Raw genomic sequence first — 21,240 nt, 5'->3', positions numbered from 1 at the left:
ATCTTAAGGCATAAAGCTTGCATACGGTCAGATAAACACATATTAATTTCCAATTTTCCATTGTTTTATTAGTTTGACGGTCTGAGCTATGATAGCCCAACATGTAAAGACATCAAAACGAGTACTGCATGCTGTATTAACTCGTTCCAAAAGTAAGGTGTGTCAAGACAGAGATAAAATCCTTTATTTCATACAATTTGTCCGAGGGTAAACAGTTATGTAAGCAATAACTGTGACAGTTATGTTACACCTAAGCCTACACTACTTTAATATTTGTATATATATAAATTTGTATAATGTTTATTGCTATTAAGTTGTTATAGCCTGAAATATAAGGTATATGGGCTGCCAATCTGTCATCCAGTATGGAGTGTACGTTTTTGTGCACCGGACAGCATAATTTTCAAGGACTGGTGTGCACCAGTAGACAACAAAAAATGTGAATGAGCACCAGATGTTCTTGTTTGGAAATTACTTACCTTACAAAGTAGTCTATTGACCCATTTTGTGCACCAGATAGCTACGCTGTTCATCAGGCATGTCCTTTGCACAATGCGTTCTTCCCATACAGGTCTGTTATGCTGTGTGCAATATCAATCTGAAAACTTTGACTGTGGGGAGCGAAAAGTATGATGCTAACCTCGATGTAGAATGGTTAAACAAGAAGTACGTTTGCAAACAATCAATGAATGGGAAAAAGCAGCAAAGCCCCGAGGACTTACCCATAGTGGAAAATTTGGCACCTGCATGCAGGAGGTTCATCGATGTGCTTATCAAACTTTTTTATCTTCATACTGATTTATAATAAATGAACAAAGAAATGAGCATTCGGTGCATGTCATCACCAAAAATTTGCCTCTTTGCACACACGATTTCTTGTCGAAAGCTGCCATACTTCCAGTTGCCAGACTGCAGAGTATGGCAAGAGCACACCCAAGATTTTTTTCTAAATGGCATTGCACACCAGGACAAACCGGTATCTCCAAAAAAAGGAGAAGCTAATTTTTGCTTCGATTTGTACTGCAAAATTAATATTTAAAAGCAACATCTCTAAACAAAGACAAAACCGGAAACACTTATTTTTCCCCAGTTTCTATCATAAGGGGCCACACCTTTTCTATCACAAACACTGTGCAGCTTTAGGCCATGAGTCGCAGTGAACACCAGCTGCTTCCTTGCACACCAGCACGCCCACACACCCAAGATGTTGGTGAAAACTGCCATACTCTGCAGTCGGTGGCTTACAACGTGTAATGTGTAAATTACGATGATAGATAGGTGCTACAATGATAGGTTAGCACGGCTAACAAATCCAGAATGCGTTTATAGAAAAATTAAACGAAACTAAAGTAAACCAGAAAGCACACAATTTATGAACGTTTCCACCAAAAAAGAATAACTTCAGGGAAACGTTGTACGCTTAATTAGGAGTTTTTATTGTGCATGTTGGGTGGTAAAAATAAAATCTCACTGAAAAAAAAAACATCCTGATTAAGATCCAATTTTTCTGGCCAGGGTCAGGGCATGACATTGCAGTCCTCAGTTGCACAAAAACATGTAAGCGAATAAAACTATCTAAAACAGCACACCTCAACGTTCCCGTAAACAGCTGCTATTAATATAATTCAAGATAATACGCTTACTATAACGTATTTTCAACAGTGATTGATATAATTTTATTTCTAAAGAGCAAAACCTAGTATAGTAACAAAAGTAAGATAAGAAAATAACTTGTTAATTGGTAAGAAAAGAAGAGGTGATTCCCTGTTTAAACAAGTTACTTTCCAAGTATGCCTTGAATTTGTTTGCAAGTGTACAGTGGAGTCCAGAACTGGAACTGCATTGTTATACAGTGTGCTGCGTCACCGTTTCTCAAACTTGAGGATGTTATGGAGCCCTTAAGAGACCCTAATGGTCTTTTGTTGATCCATAACAATTTAATTTATGAATCAACAAAAATGGAGTACAATTGTATTAACTACTAACAGATTGTTTCTCTCACGGAGCCAACTTCACGAAATACTACTGTATAGTATATCAACACTGCATATTTTGTGCATCGTTAGTAATGTAATGGAGTTGTTTCAATAGGCTATTCAAAAGTTGAATAGAAATGTATATGCTGATGTCTAAATTTTAATTGATTTGGGTACAAAGTTCATCAAAACAAAACAAGCTTTGTTGCAGCACTTTAAATGAATCTATAAAATGTATCCATGCAACTGTTTTTGAGTACCAATTCTTATGATGCACTATGTGCTCATGAAACCTTCATTTACTAGCACAATATTTTTAAAATGCAGCAGATATATATAAATGCAAGCAATTTTAAAGACAACCCATGTTACTTTTATGTGCAAATGTTCATATATATTAAATGTTTGTAAGTCACGAAGTGCTTGTGCCTGTACTGCAGCAAAAGTGCGGTACATTTTTTGTAACGTCCAATTTAAGCTATCTACCATGTACATCAGATTGGTTTTGCTTTGCTTTGGGAGGTATTGTTAACAAATGTTCGTTAAATATTACTTGCATAGGTGTACACGGATACCATATTGCTAGCAATCATGGTAGTCCACAGTAAGTTTCAATCTGACACTGTTTTAAGTTACTCTGGTTCTATTCCTTACACATGCTACGAGATTGGACATACTTGGGAGCCCGGTTGTGTTAAGACATTCTTCCAAACATTTCGTGATGCATTCAAGTTCTCAATAAGAGTCTATACTGTCTTTTATTTGGTAAGGTTTATTGTTTTGGTAGGAGGATGGAGAAAAATTTTGTGGTTAGATACATGGAATCTTTTAAAATAAGAAAATATCTTTTGTATATATATGTAATTGTTTTTATGCAAATGATGTTGGTAATGGTAAAGTTTTACCAATTGTACATTTCCTTTTTTTAGGCAACTTTTGTAATAAAACTGCGCAAAAAAGAAAACAGAAGAATAAAAAAGATTAAAAAGCTTCTTCGTGACATTCTACAATCCAGCATTTTTCTCAGTGCCAATGGAGCATTTTTTATGGGCGGGTTTTGTATGCTCAGGTTCGTCTAAATCGATAGCTTTGTCAAGTCTTTTTTGTGACAACATTGAAATTAAATTTAAAATCGTATATATACAATATATATATATCGTATATATCTATATATATATATATAATATTGTATATATACATATCTATCGTATACATATACATATCATATATATCATATATCATATCGTATCATATATATATACATATACATATATATCTATACAATATATATATATCGTATACTGTATATACAATATATATATATTTTATTTGTGTGGTAGAAATTTGATCGGGAAATTTTACGGATGGCACGGATTGTTGGCAGGATTTATCACTGGCATTCTTAGCATTCAGCTTGAAAGAAAATCGAGGTTTTAGTCAATTATTAAATAAAATTAAGTAATTTAAATAATCAACTTTGCTGCTGTCACTCTGTATTCTTGGTTTGATGAAATAATTCATGCTACTTATTTAACAGGAGAGGAATGCTTGCGCTTTATTTAATGAACCTGGTGAGTCTATTCATAGAGTCTATACACTTGTATCCTTTTGTGTTTTTAACTGTTGTGATACTTTGCGTGTAGGGTTATGTTTTTTTCTGAATTTATATGTCTATCATTAGGCAGCTGAAACATTGTTTAACATGGCAGTTGCAAGAAATTTGATCAAGCCGATACCATATGGGGAGGTATAGCATCTTAATTCACTGTCCATAGTCATTTTATTTATATTGCAATTTATTATGGTGGCTTGATACTTACGAATTTGTATAACAGGTAATAATTTTCAGCATTGCTAGTGCGGGATTCATGTCTTTATTCAGGTAAGGTTTTGTGCGATAAAATCGAAGAATTTGATTGATTAAGTTTCTAAGAAACAGTGGTGAGAAGCTGAATATCATATTTCAGGGCATGCGCTTATTATAGTATTTACCTCTGTAGTTATACTGTGTCGCAAAGTAGGGTTTATTGGTAATTCCTTTTGCAGACAGCGAAATGGTCTGCCTGAGAACCTACGTAGCCCACTCACGCTCATTGTTGGACCTGAAGAGAGTGGGGATTTTTATCGTAATGTTGGTAATTTTTCACAGAGATGGAGGTTAATCAGTGGCTTGCCATACCTTCGAAAATTGTTGCAAAGGTTACTGCTTATCACAACAAGTTTCAATTCTGTGCATTAAAACTTTTCAGTTATAGATATATTCTGCTATATAGGTTAAAAACTGTTCACAGAAGTCACCAAAGCTGTCCTCACAATAATTCATGCACTTACTATACACTAGAGGTAAATTGAACTGGCATTTCTGCTTATCTTTTGATCTTAACGTATTTGCAAATAACAAAGTTCTATTTGAGTTGTGCCGTGATAAGATTTGACATCTGAAGTTATGGCTTGTACCAGGGTATTTTTAAGCAATTTCTCCTTGGCTATGGAATTCAAATTTTGCTCAACGCTTTGCAATGGCTTCGTGGAAGGCAGAATTGGTCAAAAGTATTTAATAACATTTCTTTGGCATCTTTCCTTGCCGGATTTATTGGCCTATTTCGGGTAAGTTGTTTCAAATAACAAAAATATTGAAACTTACGAAAATAAACATGTTTTCAGCCAACATTTAACAATTTAGATATGCTTATATTCACATAAAAGCGGATAAAAAGACAATACAGTTTCAACCAATAGGCGTGCAATTGTTCTTTGAGATGGCTTCTCGACAGAGATATACCAGCTCTTCATGGTGCATTGTCTGGTGCTGTGGCAGGGACAACTTTATACTTCTACAGAAGCACATCCATTGCACTTTATTTTTTCTTTAAGCTAATGGAGGTATTGTAAGGGTTTTGTTTGTTTATTGTAAGCGGTCAATTGTTTGTATCAGTGACAGCGATTTGTAACAGTGACTGTGAAATTACTTTTACTGTTTTACCGAAAGTAGCATACACACAGCGCTCATTTGTTAAAGAATCAAGTTTAATTATATTTAGCAGTCAAATTGGGAAAAGCTTTTACAGTTTCGAAGATATTTTCCCAAGAAACTTTGCCTACGATATGATAAGTGACATAGTAATAGTTCTTCTTGGTCATACAAGCAATTTCGTTGTGCACTTTTAAAGACACATGTGCAAATATACACTTTTTAACTGGTTTAGTTTTGAATACTATCTTCGGGATCTGCATTTTGCCTTTGTTTTAGGTTTTGTACTTCAGAGGAGTTCGGGAAGGATATGTGCCACATTTACCCAGCGCCGATCAATATCTATATGCCGGCACACTTGCGATCATTTTGCATGCGGTGTGTGCATAGTAACATATTTCATTATTAAAACTTTTAACTGCTTCATTTAATACCAAAAACTGTACCACTTGAACTTTTAAGGCAATAATCATTCAAACTTAACAATTTTCACTTTGCAGAGCTGCTGCGAGCCACACAACATAAGACCGGGCTATTGGAAGTTTTTATGTGGAGTAAGCGGTTGGAAGTAAGTCCACGGTTTACCTTTTGATACTTAATGGACTGGTGGGCGCTTTGTGAACATTTTTACTTTACTTTCAAGGTTTCCCGTAATGTTTCGAAAGCTTTTCGATGTCTTTGGTACGAAAGCAACGACGCTTTATCCCAATTTTGTGCCCGACCTAGATCCGAGATATGTTAAGACAACAGCTGTGATGGAATTACTCAAAGTTCATGGAAAGTGGCGTGATCCTACAAATTTTTAACTATACCTTTCTACTTTAGCCGTATGTTTGTGAACTTGTTAGTTTCTGATCGGTTCACAATAGTGTACATTTCCAATCAAGTGCAATTGTTTTTCTATGCATTGTTAATTTCTTTATTAAAACTTAGAATTCTTTCATTCGTTGTACATTTTGTCACGCAAATACGACCGATGTAAAATGCTTGTTTGCCTGCGGAGACAAGATCTAGTAAGTTAACACGCCAGACTCGCAATAACACGCGCGGTAGACCGGGGGAACTGGATCAAAGACCAATACCAAGCTATTTAAATATACTTGGAGAAGAATTACTAGTCAAATACCATGGACAGTTGGCAACATGCCAGTACTGCAACAAACCAGGACATAACCACATCAACTGTCCTGCCAAAAATAACTCTGAAACCCCTCCTCTGAAAAAGAACAATCAACTAAATCCCAGAAGAGGTATGGAATATTATAGAAACCCTATCACTGGACATCATTCACCTGCCCACACTCACAATGAAGAAAACAAAGAAAATTCCATAAAGAGCACAAACAAGAACAAGTTAATAATAGTGGTGAGTATCCCCGCCTATCACGCGGGAGACCGGGGTTCGATTCCCCGACGAGGAGTGATATATTTATTTGTTTTAACAGTAACACAAAGTGTCCATGCTGGAAAAAAAAATATCCTTCAAACTTTATGTTTATTTCAAAGTAGTCGAGGTCCTCGTTAGTATAGTGGTGAGTATCCCCGCCTGTCACGCGGGAGACCGGGGTTCGATTCCCCGACGGGGAGTGATATATATTTTTGTTTTAGGATCAAAGCAACGTGTTTATACTAGAAACATTGTAAAAATATCCTTCAAATTTTGGGTTTATTTCAAAGTAGTCGAGGTTCTCGTTAGTATAGTGGTGAGTATCACCGCCTGTCACGCGGGAGACCAGGTTTCGATTCCCCGACGGGGAGTGATATACTTCTTTTCTTTAGGATTAAGGCAACGTGTCCATACTAGAAACATTGTAAAAATGTCCTTCATAATTTGGGTTTATTTCAAAGTAGTCGAGGTCCTCGTTAGTATAGTGGTGAGTATCCCCGCCTGTCACGCGGGAGACCGGGGTTCGATTCCCCGACGGGAATTGATATATTTCTTTGTTTTAGGATCAAGGCAACGTGTCCATACTAGAAATATTGTAAATATGTCCTTCAAATTTTGGGTTTATTTCAAAGTAGTCGAGGTCCTCGTTAGTATAGTGGTGAGTATCCCCGCCTGTCACGCGGGAGACCGGGGTTCGATTCCCCGACGAGGAGTGACATATTTATTTGTTTTAAGAGTAACACAAAGTGTCCATGCTGGAAAAAAAATATCTTTCAAACTTTGTGTTTATTTCAAAATAGTCGAGGTCCTCGTTAGTATAGTGGTGAGTATCCCCGCCTGTCACGCGGGAGACCGGGGTTCGATTCCCCGACGAGGAGTGATATATTTATTTGTTTTAAGAGTAACACAAAGTGTCTATGCTGGAAAAATAAAAATAATGTCCTTGAAACTTTGGGTTTAATTCGAAATAGTCGAGGTCCTCGTTAGTATAGTGGTGAGTATCCCCGCCTGTCACGCGGGAGATCGGGGTTCGATTCCCCGACGGGGAGTAATATACTTTTCTGTTTTAGGATCAAGGCAACGTGTCCATACTAGAAACATTGTAAAAATTTCCTTCATAATTTGGGTTTATAGTGGTGAGTATCCCTGCCTGTCACGCGGGAGACCGGGGTTCGATTCCCCGACGGGGAGTGATTTATATTTTTGTTTTAGGATCAAGGCAACATGTTTATACTAGAAAAATTGTAAATAAGTCCTTCAAAGTTTGGGTTTATTTCAAAGTAGTCGAGGTCCTCGTTAGTATAGTGGTGAGTATCCCCGCCTGTCACGCGGGAGACCGGGGTTCGATTCCCTGACCAGGAGTGATATATTTCTTTGTTTTAAAAGTAACACAAAGTGTCAGTACTGGGAAAATAAAAAAATGTTCTTGAAACTTTGGATTTATTTTAAAGTAGTCGATATCCTCGTTAGTATAGTGGTGAGTATCCCCGCCTGTCACGCGGGAGATCGTGGTTCGATTCCCCGACGGGGAGTAATATATTTCTTTGTTTTAGGATCAAGGCAACGTGTCCATACTAGAAACATTGTAAATATGTCCTTCAAAGTTTATGTTTATTTCAAAGTAGTCGAGGTCCTCGTTAGTATAGTGGTGAGTATCCCCGCCTGTCACGCGGGAGATCGGGGTTCGATTCCCCGACGGGGAGTAATATACTTTTTTGTTTTAGGATCAAGGCAACGTGTCCATACTAGAAACATTGTAAAAATTTCCTTCATAATTTGGGTTTATTTCAAAGTAGTCGAGGTCCTCGTTAGTATAGTGGTGAGTATCCCCGCCTGTCACGTGGGAGACCGGAGTTCGATTCCCCGACGGGGAGTGATTTGAATTTTTGTTTTAGGATCAAGGCAACATGTTTATACTAGAAAAATTGTAAATAAGTCCTTCAAAGTTTGGGTTTATTTCAAAGTAGTCGAGGTCCTCGTTGGTATAGTGGTGAGTATCCCCGCCTGTCACGCGGGAGACCGGGGTTCGATTCCCCGACGGGCAGTGATATATTTATTGGTTTCAAGAGTAACACAAAGTGTCCATGCTGGAAAAATAAAAAACAATGTGGTTCAAACTTTGTGTTTAATTCGAAATAGTCGAGGTCCTCGTTAGTATAGTGGTGAGTATCCCCGCCTGTCACGTGGGAGACCGGGGATCGATTCCCCGACGGGAAGTGATATATTTCTTTGTTTCAGGGACAACACAACGTGTCTATACTAGAAATATTGTAAAAATGTCCTTCAAATTTTGGGTTCATTTCAACGTAGTCAAGGTCATCGTTAATATAGTGGTGAGTATCCCCGCCTGTCACGCGGGAGACCGGGGTTCGATTCCCCGACGGAGAGTGGTATATTTATTTGTTTTAAGAGTAACACAAAGTTTCCATGCTGGAAAAATAAAAAAAATGTCCTTCAAAGTTGGGGTTTGTTTCAAAGTAGTCGAGGTCCTCGTTAGTATAGTGGTGAGCAGGTTTTTTTTTAAGGTTTGGTTTGGGTGACCGCTAAGTAGTATTAAGAGACCGTAAGTGTTTCATTTAAATACCAAAAAATAGTAGTAGTAAGTTGCAAGTCCAAATTTGGGAAACCGCTGGAGAAATTTGATGGACCGTTTCGGTCCCCCAAAACACCTTAAAAAAAACAATGGTGGTGAGTATCCCCGCCTGTCACGCGGGGGACCGGGGTTCGATTCCTCGACGGGGAGTAATATACTTTTTTGTTTTAGGATCAAGGCAACGTGTCCATACTAGAAACATTGTAAAAATGTCCTTCATAACTTGGGTTTATTTCAATGTAGTCGAGGTCCTCGTTAGTATAGTGGTGAGTATCCCCGCCTGTCACGCGGGAGACCGGGGTTCGATTCCCCGACGGGCAGTGATATATTTATTGGTTTCAAGAGTAACACAAAGTGTCCATGCCGGAAAAATAAAAAACAATGTGGTTCAAACTTTATGTTTAATTCGAAATATTCGAGGTACTCGTTAGTATAGTGGTGAGTATCCCCGCCTGTCACGCGGGAGACCGGGGTTCGATTCCCCGACGGGGAGTGATATATTTATTTGTTTTAAGACTAACACAAAGCGTCCATGCTGAAAATATAAAAAAAATGTCCTTCAAAGTTTGGGTTTATTTCAAAGTAGTCGAGGTCTTCGTTAGTATAGTGGTGAGTATCCCCGCCTGTCACGCGGGAGACCGGGGTTCGATTCCCCGACGGGGAGTAATATACTTTTTTGTTTTAGGATCAAGGCAACGTGTCCATACTAGAAATATTGTAAAAATGTCCTTCATAATTTGGGTTTATTTCAATGTAGTCGAGGTCCTCGTTAGTATAGTGGTGAGTATCCCCGCCTGTCACGCGGGAGACCGGGGATCGATTCCCGACGGGCAGTGATATATTTATTTGTTTTAAGACTAACACAAATTGTCTATGCTGAAAAAATAAAAAAATGTCGTTAAAACTTTGAGTTTATTTGAAAGTAGTCGAGGTCCTCGTTAGTATAGTGGTAAGTATCCCCGCCTGTCACGCGGGAGACCGGGGTTCGATTCCCCGACGGGGAGTGATATATTTATCTGTTTTTAGAGTAACACAAAGTGTCCATGCCGGAAAAATAAAAAAAATGTCATTGAAAGTTTGGATTTAATTCGAAATATTCGAGGTCCTCGTTAGTATAGTGGTGAGTATCCCCGCCTGTCACGTGGGAGACCGGGGTTCGATTCCCCGACAGGAAGTTATATATTTCGTTGTTTCAGGTACAACACAACGTGTCTATACTAGAAATATTGTAAAAATGTTCTTCAAATTTTGGGTTCATTTCAACGTAGTCGAGGTCCTCGTTAGTATAGTGGTGAGTATCCCCGCCTGTCACGCGGGAGACCGGGGTTCGATTCCCCGACGGGGAGTAATATATTTCTTTGTTTTAGGATCAAGGCAACGTGTCCATACTAGGAAAATTGTAAATATTTCTTTCAAAATTTGGGTTTATTTCAAAGTATTCGAGGTCCTCGTTAGTATAGTGGTGAGTATCCCCGTCTGTCACGCGGAAGACCGGGGTTCGATTCCCCCACGGGGAGTGATGTATTTCTTTGTTTTCAAAGTGTCCATACTGGGAAAATAAAAATAATGTCCTTGAAACTTTGGATTTAATTCGAAATATTCGAGGTCCTTGTTAGTATAGTGGTGAGTATCCCCGCCTGTCACGCGGGAGACCGGGGTTCGATTCCCCGACGGAGACTAATATACTTTTTTGTTTTAGGATCAAGGCAACGTGTCCATACTAGAAATATTGTAAAAATGTCCTTCATAATTTGGTTTTATTTCAATGTAGTCGAGGTCCTCGTTAGTATAGTGGTGAGTATCCCCGCCTGTCACGCGGGAGACCGGGGTTCGATTCTCCGACGGGTAGTGATATATTTATTTGTTTTTAGAGTAACACAAAGTGTCCATGCCGGAAAAATAAAAAAAATGTCATTCAAAATTTGGATTTAATTCGAAATATTCGAGGTCCTCGTTAGTATAGTGGTGAGTATCCCCGTCTGTCACGCGGCAGACCGGGGTTCGATTCTCCCACGGGGAGTAATGTATTTCTTTGTTTTCAAAGTGTCCATACTGGGAAAAAAAAAATAATGTCCTTGAAACTTTGGATTTAATTCGAAATATTCGAGGTCCTCGTTAGTATAGTGGTGAGTATCCCCGCCTGTCACGCGGGAGACCGGGGTTCGATTCCCCGACGGGGAGTGATGTCTTTCTTTGTTTTAAAAGTAACACAAAGTGTCCATACAGCAAATAAAAAAATAATGTCCTTCAAACTTTGGATTAATTTCGAAATAGTCGAGGTCCTCGTTAGTATAGTGGTGAGTATCCCCGCCTGTCACGTGGGAGACCGGGGTTCGATTCCTCGACGGGGAGTAATATATTTCTTTGTTTTAGGATCAAGGCAACGTGTCCATACTAGAAACATTGTAAATATGTCCTTCAAATTTTGGGTTTATTTCAAAGTATTCGAGGTCCTCGTTAGTATAGTGGTGAGTATCCCCGCCTGTCACGCGGGAGACCGGGGTTCGATTCCCCGACGGGGAGTGATATATTTATTTGTTTTAAGACTAACACAAAGTGTCCATGCTGAAAATATAAAAAAAATGTCATTCAAAGTTTGGGTTTATTTCAAAGTAGTCGAGGTCCTCGTTAGTATAGTGGTGAGTATCCCCGCCTGTCACGCGGGAGACCGGAGTTCGATCCCCGACGGGAAGTGATATATTTCTTTGTTTCAGGAACAACACAACGTGTCTATACTAGAAACATTGTAAAAATGTCCTTCAATTTTTGGTTTCATTTCAACGTAGTCGAGGTTCTCGTTAGTATAGTGGTGAGTATCCCCGCCTGTCACGCGGGAGACCGGGGTTCGATTCCCCGACGAGGAGTGATGTATTTCTTTGTTTTCAAAGTGTCCATACTGGGAAAATAAAAATAATGTCCTTCAAACTTTGGATTTAATTCGAAATATTCGAGGTCCTCGTTAGTATAGTGGTGAGTATCCCCGCCTGTCACGCGGGAGACCGGGGTTCGATTCCCCGACGGGGAGTGATGTATTTCTTTGTTTTCAAAGTGTCCATACTGGGAAAATAAAAATAATGTCCTTCAAACTTTGGATTTAATTCGTAATATTTGAGGTCCTCGTTAGTATAGTGGTGAGTATCCCCGCCTGTCACGCGGGAGACAAGGGTTCGATTCCCCGACGGAGACTAATATACTTTTTTGTTTTAGGATCAAGGCAACGTGTCCATACTAGAAATATTGTAAAAATGTCCTTCATAATTTGGGTTTATTTCAATGTAGTCGAGGTCCTCGTTAGTATAGTGGTGAGTATCCCCGCCTGTCACGCGGGAGACCGGGGATCGATTCCCGACGGGCAGTGATATATTTATTTGTTTTAAGACTAACACAAATTGTATATGCTGAAAAAATAAAAAAATGTCGTTAAAACTTTGGGTTTATTTGAATGTAGTCGAGGTCCTCGTTAGTATAGTGGTGAGTATCCCCGCCTGTCACGCGGGAGACCGGGGTTCGATTCCCCGACGGGGAGTGATATATTTATTTGTTTTTAGAGTAACACAAAATGTCCATGCCGGAAAAATAAAAAAAATGTCATTCAAAGTTTGGATTTAATTCGAAATAATCGAGGTCCTCGTTAGTATAGTGGTGAGAATCCCCGCCTGTCACGCGGGAGACCGGGGTTCGATTCCCCGACGGGGAGTGATGTATTTCTTTGTTTTCAAAGTGTCCATACTGGGAAAATAAAAATAATGTCCTTCAAACTTTGGATTTAATTCGTAATATTCGAGGTCCTCGTTAGTATAGTGGTGAGTATCCCCGCTTGTAACGCGGGAGACCGGGGTTAGATTCCCCGACGAAGAGTGATGTATTTCTTTGTTTTAAATATAACACAAAGTGTCCATACAGCAAAATTAAAAATATTGTCCTTCACACATTGGATTAATTTCGAAATAGTCGAGGTCCTCGTTAGTATAGTGGTGAGTATCCCCGCCTGTCACGCGGGAGACCGGGGTTCGATTCCTCGACGGAAAGTAATATATTTCTTTGTTTTAGGATCAAGGCAACGTGTCCATACTAGAAACATTGTAAATATGTCCTTCAAATTTTGGGTTTACTTCAAAGTATTCGAAGTCCTCGTTAGTATAGTGGTGAGTATCCCCGCCTGTCACGCGGGAGACCGGGGTTCGATTCCCCGACGGGGAGTGGTATATTTATTTGTTTTAAGAGTAACACAAAGTTTCCATGCTGGAAAAATAAAAAAAATGTCCTTCAAAGTTTAGGTTTATTTCAAAGTAGTCGAGGTCCTCGTTAGTATAGTGGTGATAATCCCGCGACATATTTACAATTTTTCTAGTATGGACACGTTGCCTTGATCCTAAAACAAAGAAATATTTTCCTCCCCGTCGGGGAATCGAACCCCGGTCTCCCGCGTGACAGGCGGGGATACTCACCACTATACTAACGGGGACCTCGAATACTTTAAAATAAACCCAAACTTTGAAGGACATATTTACAATTTTTCTAGTATGGACACGTTTCCTTGATCCTAAAACAAAGAAATATATTACTCCCCGTCGGGGAATCGAACCCCGGTCTCCCGCGTGACAGGCGGGGATACTCACCACTATACTAACGAGGACCTCGACTACTTTGAAATAAACCCAAACTTTGAAGGACATATTTACAATGTTTCTAGTATGGACACGTTGACTTGTTCCTGAAACAAAAAAATATATCACTCCTCGTCGGGGAATCGTACCTCGGTCTCCCGCGTGACAGGCGGGGATACTCACCACTATACTAACGAGGACCTCGAATACTTTCAAATAAACCCAAACTTTGAATGACATTTTTTTTATTTTTCCGGCATGGACACTTTGTGTTACTCTTAAAACAAATAAATATATCACTCCCCGTCGGGGAATCGCACCCCGGTCTCCCGCGTGACAGGCGGGGATACTCACCACTATACTAACGAGGACCTCGACTACGTTGAAATGAACCCAAAATTTGAAGGACATTTTTACAATATTTCTAGTATAGACACGTTGTGTTGTTCCTGAAACAAAGAAATATATCACTTCCCGTCGGGGAATCGAACCTCGGTCTCCCGCGTGACAGGCGGGGATACTCACCACAATACTAACGAGGACCTCGACTACTTTGATATAAACCCAAACTTTGAAGGACATTTTTACAATTTTTCTAGTATCGACAAGGTGCCTTAATCTTAAAACAAAAAAATATATCACTCCCCGTCGGGAAATCGAACCCCGGTCTCCCTCGTGACAGGCGGGGATACTCACCACTATACTAACGAAGACCTCGACTACTTTAAAATAAACCCAAACTTTGAATGACATTTTTTTTATATTTTCAACATGGAGATTTTGTGTTAGTCTTAAAACAAATAAATATATCACTCCACGTCGGGAATCGATCCCCGGTCTCCCGCGTGACAGGCGGGGATACTCACCACTATACTAACGAGGACCTCGACTACTTTGAAATAAACCCAAACTTTGAAGGACTTATTTACAATTTTTCTAGTATAAACATGTTGCCTTGATCCTAAAACAAAAATATAAATCACTCCCCGTCGGGGAATCGGACCCCGGTCTCCCGCGTGACAGGCGGGGATACTCACCACTATACTAACGAGGACCTCGACTATTTCGAATTAAATTCAAAGTTTCAAGGACATTATTTTTATTTTTGCAGTATGGACACTTTGTGTTACTTTTAAAACAAAGAAATATATCACTTCTCGTCGGGGAATCGAATCCCGGTCTCCCGCGTGACAGGCGGGGATACTCACCACTATACTAACGAGGACCTCGACTATTTCGAATTAAATCCAAAGTTTCAAGGACATTATTTTTATTTTTCCAGTAAGGACACTTTGTGTTACTCTTGAAACAAATAAATATATCACTCCCCGTCGGGGAATCGAACCCCGGTCTCCCGCGTGACAGGCGGGGATACTCACCAATATACTAAAGAAGAATTCCACTACTTTGAAATAAACCCAAATTTTGAAGGACATTTTTTTTATTTTTCCAGCATGGAAACTTTGTGTTACTCTTAAAACAAATAAATATACGCGATATATACGAGTGATGTATTTCTTTGTTTTCAAAGTGTCCATACTGGCAAAATAAAAATAAAGTCCTTCAAACTTTGGATTTAATTCGAAATATTCGAGGTCCTCGTTAGTATAGTGGTGAGTATCCCCGCCTGTCACGTGGGAGACCGGGGTTCGATTCCCCGACGGGGAGTAATATATTTCTTTGTTTTAGGATCAAGGGAACGTGTCCATACTAGAAAAATTGTAAATATGTCTTTCAAAGTTTGGGTTTATTTCAAAGTATTCGAGGTCCTCGTTAGTATAGTGGTGAGTATCCCCGTCTGTCCCGCGGGAGACCGGGGTTCGATTCCCCCACGGGGAGTGATGTATTTCTTTGTTTTCAAAGTGTCCATACTGGGAAAATAAAAATAATGTCCTTGAAACTTTGGATTTAATTCGAAATATTCGAGGTCCTCGTTAGTATAGTGGTGAGTATCCCCGCCTGTCACGCGGGAGACCGGGGTTCGATTCCCCGACGGGGAGTGATGTATTTCTTTGTTTTAAAAGTAACACAAAGTGTCCATACAGCAAAAATAAAAATAATGTCCTTCAAACTTTGAATTAATTTCGAAATAGTCGAGGTCCTCGTTAGTATAGTGGTGAGTATCCCCGCCTGTCACGTGGGAGACCGGGGTTCGATTCCTCGACGGGGAGTAATATATTTCTTTGTTTTAGGATCAAGGCAACGTGTCCATACTAGAAACATTGTAAATATGTCCTTTAATTTTGGGTTTATTTCAAAGTATTCGAGGTCCTCGTTAGTATAGTGGTGAGTATCCCCGCCTGTCACGCGGGAGACCGGGGTTCGATTCCCCGACGGGGAGTGATATATTTATTTGTTTTAAGACTAACACAAAGTGTCCATGCTGAAAATATAAAAAAAATGTCATTCAAAGTTTGGGTTTATTTCAAAGTAGTCGAGGTCCTCGTTAGTATAGTGGTGAGTATCCCCGCCTGTCACTCGGGAGACCGGGGTTCGATCCCCGACGGGAAGTGATATATTTCTTTGTTTCAGGGACAACACAACGTGTCTATACTAGAAACATTGTAAAAATGTCCTTCAAATTTTGGTTTCATTTCAACGTAGTCGAGGTTCTCGTTAGTATAGTGGTGAGTATCCCCGTCTGTCACGCGGGAGACCGGGGTTCGATTCCCCGACGGGGAGTGATGTATTTCTTTGTTTTCAAAGTGTCCATACTGGGAAAACAAAAATAATGTCCTTCAAACTTTGGATTTAATTCGAAATATTCGAGGTCTTCGTTAGTATAGTGGTGAGTATCCCCGCCTGTCACGCGGGAGACCGGGGTTCGATTCCCCGACGGGGAGTGATGTATTTCTTTGTTTTCAAAGTGTCCATACTGGGAAAACAATAATAATGTCCTTCAAACTTTGGGTTTATTTCAAAGTATTCGAGGTCCTCGTTAGTATAGTGGTGAGTATCCTTGCCTGTCACGCGAGAAACCGGGGTTCGATTCCCCGACGGGGAGTAATATATTTTTTTGTTTTAGGATCAAGGCAACGTGTCCATACTAGAAACATTGTAAATATGTCCTTTAAAGTTTGGGTTTATTTTAAAGTAGTCGAGGTCCTCGTTAGTATAGTGGTGAGTATCCCCGTCTGTCACGCGGGAGACCGGGGTTCGATTCCCCGACGGGGAGTGATGTATTTCTTTGTTTTCAAAGTGTCCATACTGGGAAAATAAAAATAATGTCCTTCAAACTTTGGATTTAATTCGAAATATTCGAGGTCCTCGTTAGTATAGTGGTGAGTATCCCTGCCTGTCACGAGGGAGACCGGGGTTCGATTCCTCGACGGGGAGTAATATATTTCTTTGTTTTAGGATCAAGGCAACGTGTCCATACTAGAAACATTGTAAATATGTCCTTCAAATTTTGGGTTTATTTCAAAATATTCGAGGACCTCGTTAGTATAGTGGTGAGTATCCCCGCCTGTCACGCGGGAGACCGGGGTTCGATTCCCCGACGGGGAGTGGTATATTTATTTGTTTTAAGAGTAACACAAAGTTTCCATGCTGGAAAAATAAAAAAAATGTCCTTCAAAGTTTGGGTTTATTTCAATATAGTCGAGGTCCTCGTTAGTATAGTGGTGAGTATCCCCGCCTGTCACGCGGGAGACCGGGGTTCGATTCCCCGACGGGGAGTGATATATTTATTTGTTTCAAGAGTAACACAAAGTGTCCTTACTGGAAAAATAAAAATAATGTCCTTGAATCTTTGGATTTAATTCGAAATAGTCGAGGTCCTCGTTAGTATAGTGGTGAGTATCCCCGCCTGTCACGCGGGAGACCGGGATTCGATTCCCCGACGGGAATTGATATATTTCTTTGTTTTAAAAGTAACACAAAGTGTCCATACTGCAAAAATGAAATAAATGTCCTGGAAACTTTGGGTTTAATTCGAAATAGTCGAGGTCCTCGTTAGTATAGTGGTGAGTATCCCCGCTTGTCACGCGGGAGACCGGGGTTCGATTCCCCGACAAGGAATGATGTATTTATTTGTTTTCAAAGTGTCCATACTGGGAAAATAAAAACAATGTCCTTCAAAGTTTGGATTTAATTCGAAATATTCGAGGTCCTCGTTAGTATAGTGGTGAGTATCCCCGCCTGTCACGCGGGAGAATGGGGTTCGATTCCCCGACGGGGAGTGATGTATTTCTTTGTTTTCAAAGTGTCCATACTGGGAAAATAAAAATAATGTCCTTCAAACTTTGGATTTAATTCGAAATATTCGAGGTCCTCGTTAGTATAGTGGTGAATATCCCCGCCTGTCACGTGGGAGACCGGGGTTCGATTCCCCGACGGGGAGTGGTATATTTATTGGTTTTAAGAGTAACACAAAGTTTCCATGCTGGAAAAATAAAAAAAATGTCCTTCAAAGTTTAGGTTTATTTCAAAGTAGTCGAGGTCCTCGTTAGTATAATGGTGAGTATCCCACGACTTATTTACAATGTTTCTAGTATGGACACGTTGCCTTGATCCTAAAACAAAGAAATATATTCCTCCCCGTCGGGGAATCGAACCCCGGTCTCCCGCGTGACAGGCGGGGATACTCACCACTATACTAACGAGGACCTCGAATACTTTGAAATAAACCCAAACTTTGAATGACATTTTTTTTATTTTTCCGGCATGGACACTTTGTGTTACTCTTAAAACAAATAAATATATCACTCCCCGTCGGGTAATCGAACCCCGGTCTCCCGCGTGACAAGCGGGGATACTCACCACTATACTAACGAGGACCTCGACTACGTTGAAATGAACCCAAACTTTGAAGGACATTTTTACAATATTTCTAGTATAGACACGTTGTGTTGTTCCTGAAACAAAGAAATATATCACTTCCCGTCGGGGAATCGAACCCCGGTCTCCCTCGTGACAGGCGGGGATACTCACCACTATACTAACGAAGACCTCGACTATTTCGAATAAACACAAAGTTTGAACCACATTTTTTTTTTTTTTTTTCCAACATGGACACTTTGTGTTACTCTTGAAACAAATAAATATATCACTCCACGTCGGGAATCGATCCTCGGTCTCCCGCGTGACAGGCGGAGATACTCACCACTATATTAACGAGGACCTCGAATATTTCGAATTAAACATAAAGTTTGAACCACATTGTTTTTTATTTTTCCAACATGGACACTTTGTGTTACTCTTGAAACCAATAAATATATCACTGCCCGTCGGGGAATCGAACCCCGGTCTCCCGCGTGACAGGCGGGGATACTCACCACTATACTAACGAGGACCTCGACTACATTCAAATAAACCCAAAGTTTTAACAACATTTTTTTTATTTTTTCAGCATGGACACTTTGTGTTAGTCTTAAAACAAAGAAATATATCACTCCCAGTCGGGAATCGATCCCCGGTCTCCCGCGTGACAGGCGGGGATACTCACCACTATACTAACGAGGACCTCGACTATTTCGAATTAAATCCAAAGTTTCAAGGACATTATTTTTATTTTTCCAGTAAGGACACTTTGTTTTACTCTTGAAACAAATAAATATATCACTCCCCGTCGGGGAATCGAATCTGGTCTCCCGCGTGACAGGCGGGGATACTCACCAATATACTAAAGAAGAATTCCACTACTTTGAAATAAACCCAAATTTTGAAGGACATTTTTTTTATTTTTCCAGCATGGAAACTTTGTGTTACTCTTAAAACAAATAAATATACGCGATATATACGAGTGATGTATTTCTTTGTTTTCAAAGTGTCCATACTGGCAAAATATAAAATAATGTCCTTCAAACTTTGGATTTAATTCGAAATATTCGAGGTCCTCGTTAGTATAGTGGTGAGTATCCCCGCCTGTCACGTGGGAGACCGGGGTTCGATTCCCCGACGGGAAGGGATATATTTCTTTGTTTCAGGAACAACACAACGTGTCTATACTAGAAATATTGTAAAAATGTCCTTCAACTTTTGGGTTCATTTCAACGTAGTCGAGGTCCTCGTTAGTGTAGTGGTGAGTATCCCCGCCTGTCACGCGGGAGACCGGGGTTCGATTCCCCGACGGGGAGTGATATATTTATTTGTTTTAAGAGTAACACAAAGTGTCCATGCCGGAAAAATAAAAAAAATGTCATTCAAAGTTTGGGTTTATTTCAAAGTAGTCGAGGTCCTCGTTAGTATAGTGGTAAGTATCCCCGCCTGTCACGCGGGAGACCGAGGTTCGATTCCCCGACAGGGAGTGATAAATTTTTTTGTTTCAGGGACCAGTCAACGTGTCCATACTAGAAATATTTTAAATATGTCCTTCAAAGTTTAGGTTTATTTCAAAGTAGTCGAGGTCCTCGTTAGTATAGTGGTGAGTATCCCCGCCTGTCACGCGAGAGACAGGGGTTCGATTCCCCGACGGGGAGTAATATATTTCTTTGTTTTAGGATCAAGGCAACTTGTCCATACTAGAAAAATTGTAAATATGTCCTTCAAAATTTGGGTTTATTTCAAAGTATTCGAGGTCCTCGTTAGTATAGTGGTGAGTATCCCCGCCTGTCACGCGAGAGACCGGGGTTCGATTCCCCGACGGGGAGTAATATATTTTTTTGTTTTAGGATCAAGGCAACGTGTCCATACTAGAAACATTGTAAATATGTCCTTCAAAGTTTGGGTTTATTTTAAAGTAGTCGAGGTCCTCGTTAGTATAGTGGTGAGTATCCCCGTCTGTCACGCGGGAGACCGGGGTTCGATTCCCCGACGGGGAGTGATGTATTTCTTTGTTTTCAAAGTGTCCATACTGGGAAAATAAAAATAATGTCCTTCAAACTTTGGAATTAATTCGAAATGTTCGAAGTCCTCGTTAGTATAGTGGTGAGTATCCCCGCCTGTCACGCAGGAGACCGGGGTTCGATTCCCCGACGGGGAGTGATGTATTTCTTTGTTTTAAAAATAACACAAAATGTTCATACAGCAAAAATAAAAATAATGTCCTTCAAACTTTGAATTAATTTCGAAATAGTCGAGGTCCTCGTTAGTATAGTGGTGAGTATCCCCGTTTGTCACGCGGGAGACCGGGGTTCGATTCCCCGACGGGGAGTGATGTATTTCTTTGTTTTCAAAGTGTCCATACTGGGAAAATAAAAATAATGTCCTTCAAACTTTGGATTTAATTCAAAATATTCGAGGTCCTCGTTAGTATAGTGGTGAATATCCCCGCCTGTCACGAGGGAGACCGGGGTTCGATTCCCCGACGGGAAGTGATATATTTCTTTGTTTTAGGATCAAGGCAACTTGTCTATACTAGAAATATTGTAAAAATGTCCTTCAAATTTTGGGTTCATTTCAACGTAGTCGAAGTCCACGTTAGTATAGTGGTGAGTATCCCCGCCTGTCACGCGGGAGACCGGGGTTCGATTCCCCGACGGGGAGTGATATATTTATTTGTTTTAAGAGTAACACAAAGTGTCCATGCCGGAAAAATAAAAAAAATGTCATTCAAAGTTTGGGTTTATTTGAAAGTAGTCGAGGTCCTCGTTAGTATAGTGGTGAGTATCCCTGCCTGTCACGAGGGAGACCGGGGTTCGATTCCTCGACGGGGAGTAATATATTTCTTTGTTTTAGGATCAAGGCAACGTGTCCATACTAGAAACATTGTAAATATGTCCTTCAAATTTTGAGTTTATTTCAAAGTATTCGAGGTCCTCGTTAGT

General features: G+C 40.0%; 1 protein-coding gene and 17 non-coding genes across 19 annotated transcripts in view; 15 read left to right on the top strand and 3 right to left on the bottom strand.

Annotated features, from left to right (window-relative positions):
- Positions 1-1,975: 1,975 nt before the first annotated feature.
- On the top strand, positions 1,976-5,890 carry LOC143470437 (transmembrane protein 135-like). Of its 2 annotated transcripts, XM_076968573.1 has the most exons (13): positions 1,978-2,741; positions 2,906-3,045; positions 3,317-3,406; positions 3,514-3,547; positions 3,658-3,723; positions 3,812-3,858; positions 4,023-4,175; positions 4,250-4,319; positions 4,437-4,583; positions 4,716-4,859; positions 5,227-5,325; positions 5,448-5,515; positions 5,591-5,890. In XM_076968573.1, exons 1-13 carry the CDS (start codon positions 2,568-2,570, stop codon positions 5,751-5,753), a joined length of 1,395 nt encoding a protein of 464 aa, XP_076824688.1. In that variant the 5' UTR covers positions 1,978-2,567; the 3' UTR covers positions 5,754-5,890. The 2 variants fall into 2 exon arrangements, with proteins under 2 accessions (XP_076824689.1, XP_076824688.1); XM_076968574.1 differs by lacking the exon at positions 5,227-5,325 and having other exon boundaries at positions 1,976-2,741.
- A 572-nt stretch (positions 5,891-6,462) lies between these two features.
- Trnad-guc (transfer RNA aspartic acid (anticodon GUC)) lies at positions 6,463-6,534 on the top strand. The gene has a single exon. It is a non-coding gene; the product is annotated as a tRNA-Asp (tRNA).
- Positions 6,535-6,975: 441 nt separating this feature from the next.
- On the top strand, positions 6,976-7,047 carry Trnad-guc (transfer RNA aspartic acid (anticodon GUC)). Its single transcript has one exon. It is a non-coding gene; the product is annotated as a tRNA-Asp (tRNA).
- Positions 7,048-7,140: 93 nt separating this feature from the next.
- Trnad-guc (transfer RNA aspartic acid (anticodon GUC)) lies at positions 7,141-7,212 on the top strand. The gene has a single exon. It is a non-coding gene; the product is annotated as a tRNA-Asp (tRNA).
- Positions 7,213-9,859: 2,647 nt separating this feature from the next.
- Positions 9,860-9,931, top strand: Trnad-guc (transfer RNA aspartic acid (anticodon GUC)). The gene has a single exon. It is a non-coding gene; the product is annotated as a tRNA-Asp (tRNA).
- A 270-nt stretch (positions 9,932-10,201) lies between these two features.
- Trnad-guc (transfer RNA aspartic acid (anticodon GUC)) lies at positions 10,202-10,273 on the top strand. The gene has a single exon. It is a non-coding gene; the product is annotated as a tRNA-Asp (tRNA).
- A 763-nt stretch (positions 10,274-11,036) lies between these two features.
- Trnad-guc (transfer RNA aspartic acid (anticodon GUC)) lies at positions 11,037-11,108 on the top strand. The gene has a single exon. It is a non-coding gene; the product is annotated as a tRNA-Asp (tRNA).
- Positions 11,109-11,378: 270 nt separating this feature from the next.
- Trnad-guc (transfer RNA aspartic acid (anticodon GUC)) lies at positions 11,379-11,450 on the top strand. The gene has a single exon. It is a non-coding gene; the product is annotated as a tRNA-Asp (tRNA).
- Positions 11,451-11,880: 430 nt separating this feature from the next.
- Positions 11,881-11,952, top strand: Trnad-guc (transfer RNA aspartic acid (anticodon GUC)). The gene has a single exon. It is a non-coding gene; the product is annotated as a tRNA-Asp (tRNA).
- Positions 11,953-12,381: 429 nt separating this feature from the next.
- On the top strand, positions 12,382-12,453 carry Trnad-guc (transfer RNA aspartic acid (anticodon GUC)). The gene has a single exon. It is a non-coding gene; the product is annotated as a tRNA-Asp (tRNA).
- A 602-nt stretch (positions 12,454-13,055) lies between these two features.
- On the top strand, positions 13,056-13,127 carry Trnad-guc (transfer RNA aspartic acid (anticodon GUC)). Its single transcript has one exon. It is a non-coding gene; the product is annotated as a tRNA-Asp (tRNA).
- A 193-nt stretch (positions 13,128-13,320) lies between these two features.
- Positions 13,321-13,392, bottom strand: Trnad-guc (transfer RNA aspartic acid (anticodon GUC)). The gene has a single exon. It is a non-coding gene; the product is annotated as a tRNA-Asp (tRNA).
- A 99-nt stretch (positions 13,393-13,491) lies between these two features.
- On the bottom strand, positions 13,492-13,563 carry Trnad-guc (transfer RNA aspartic acid (anticodon GUC)). Its single transcript has one exon. It is a non-coding gene; the product is annotated as a tRNA-Asp (tRNA).
- A 1,899-nt stretch (positions 13,564-15,462) lies between these two features.
- Positions 15,463-15,534, top strand: Trnad-guc (transfer RNA aspartic acid (anticodon GUC)). Its single transcript has one exon. It is a non-coding gene; the product is annotated as a tRNA-Asp (tRNA).
- Positions 15,535-15,803: 269 nt separating this feature from the next.
- Trnad-guc (transfer RNA aspartic acid (anticodon GUC)) lies at positions 15,804-15,875 on the top strand. The gene has a single exon. It is a non-coding gene; the product is annotated as a tRNA-Asp (tRNA).
- Positions 15,876-17,140: 1,265 nt separating this feature from the next.
- Positions 17,141-17,212, top strand: Trnad-guc (transfer RNA aspartic acid (anticodon GUC)). Its single transcript has one exon. It is a non-coding gene; the product is annotated as a tRNA-Asp (tRNA).
- Positions 17,213-18,069: 857 nt separating this feature from the next.
- Trnad-guc (transfer RNA aspartic acid (anticodon GUC)) lies at positions 18,070-18,141 on the bottom strand. The gene has a single exon. It is a non-coding gene; the product is annotated as a tRNA-Asp (tRNA).
- A 3,088-nt stretch (positions 18,142-21,229) lies between these two features.
- The window catches only part of Trnad-guc (transfer RNA aspartic acid (anticodon GUC)), a 72-nt gene continuing 61 nt past the window's right edge, over positions 21,230-21,240 (top strand). The window contains exon 1 of the tRNA in view: positions 21,230-21,240. This exon is cut by the window's right edge and continues 61 nt beyond it. This is a non-coding gene — a tRNA (tRNA-Asp).

This window comes from Clavelina lepadiformis, chromosome 9 (genome assembly GCF_947623445.1).
Source record: "Clavelina lepadiformis chromosome 9, kaClaLepa1.1, whole genome shotgun sequence".
NCBI classification, from domain to species: domain Eukaryota; kingdom Metazoa; phylum Chordata; class Ascidiacea; order Aplousobranchia; family Clavelinidae; genus Clavelina; species Clavelina lepadiformis.
This window is presented reverse-complemented; position numbering and strand designations above follow the sequence as displayed.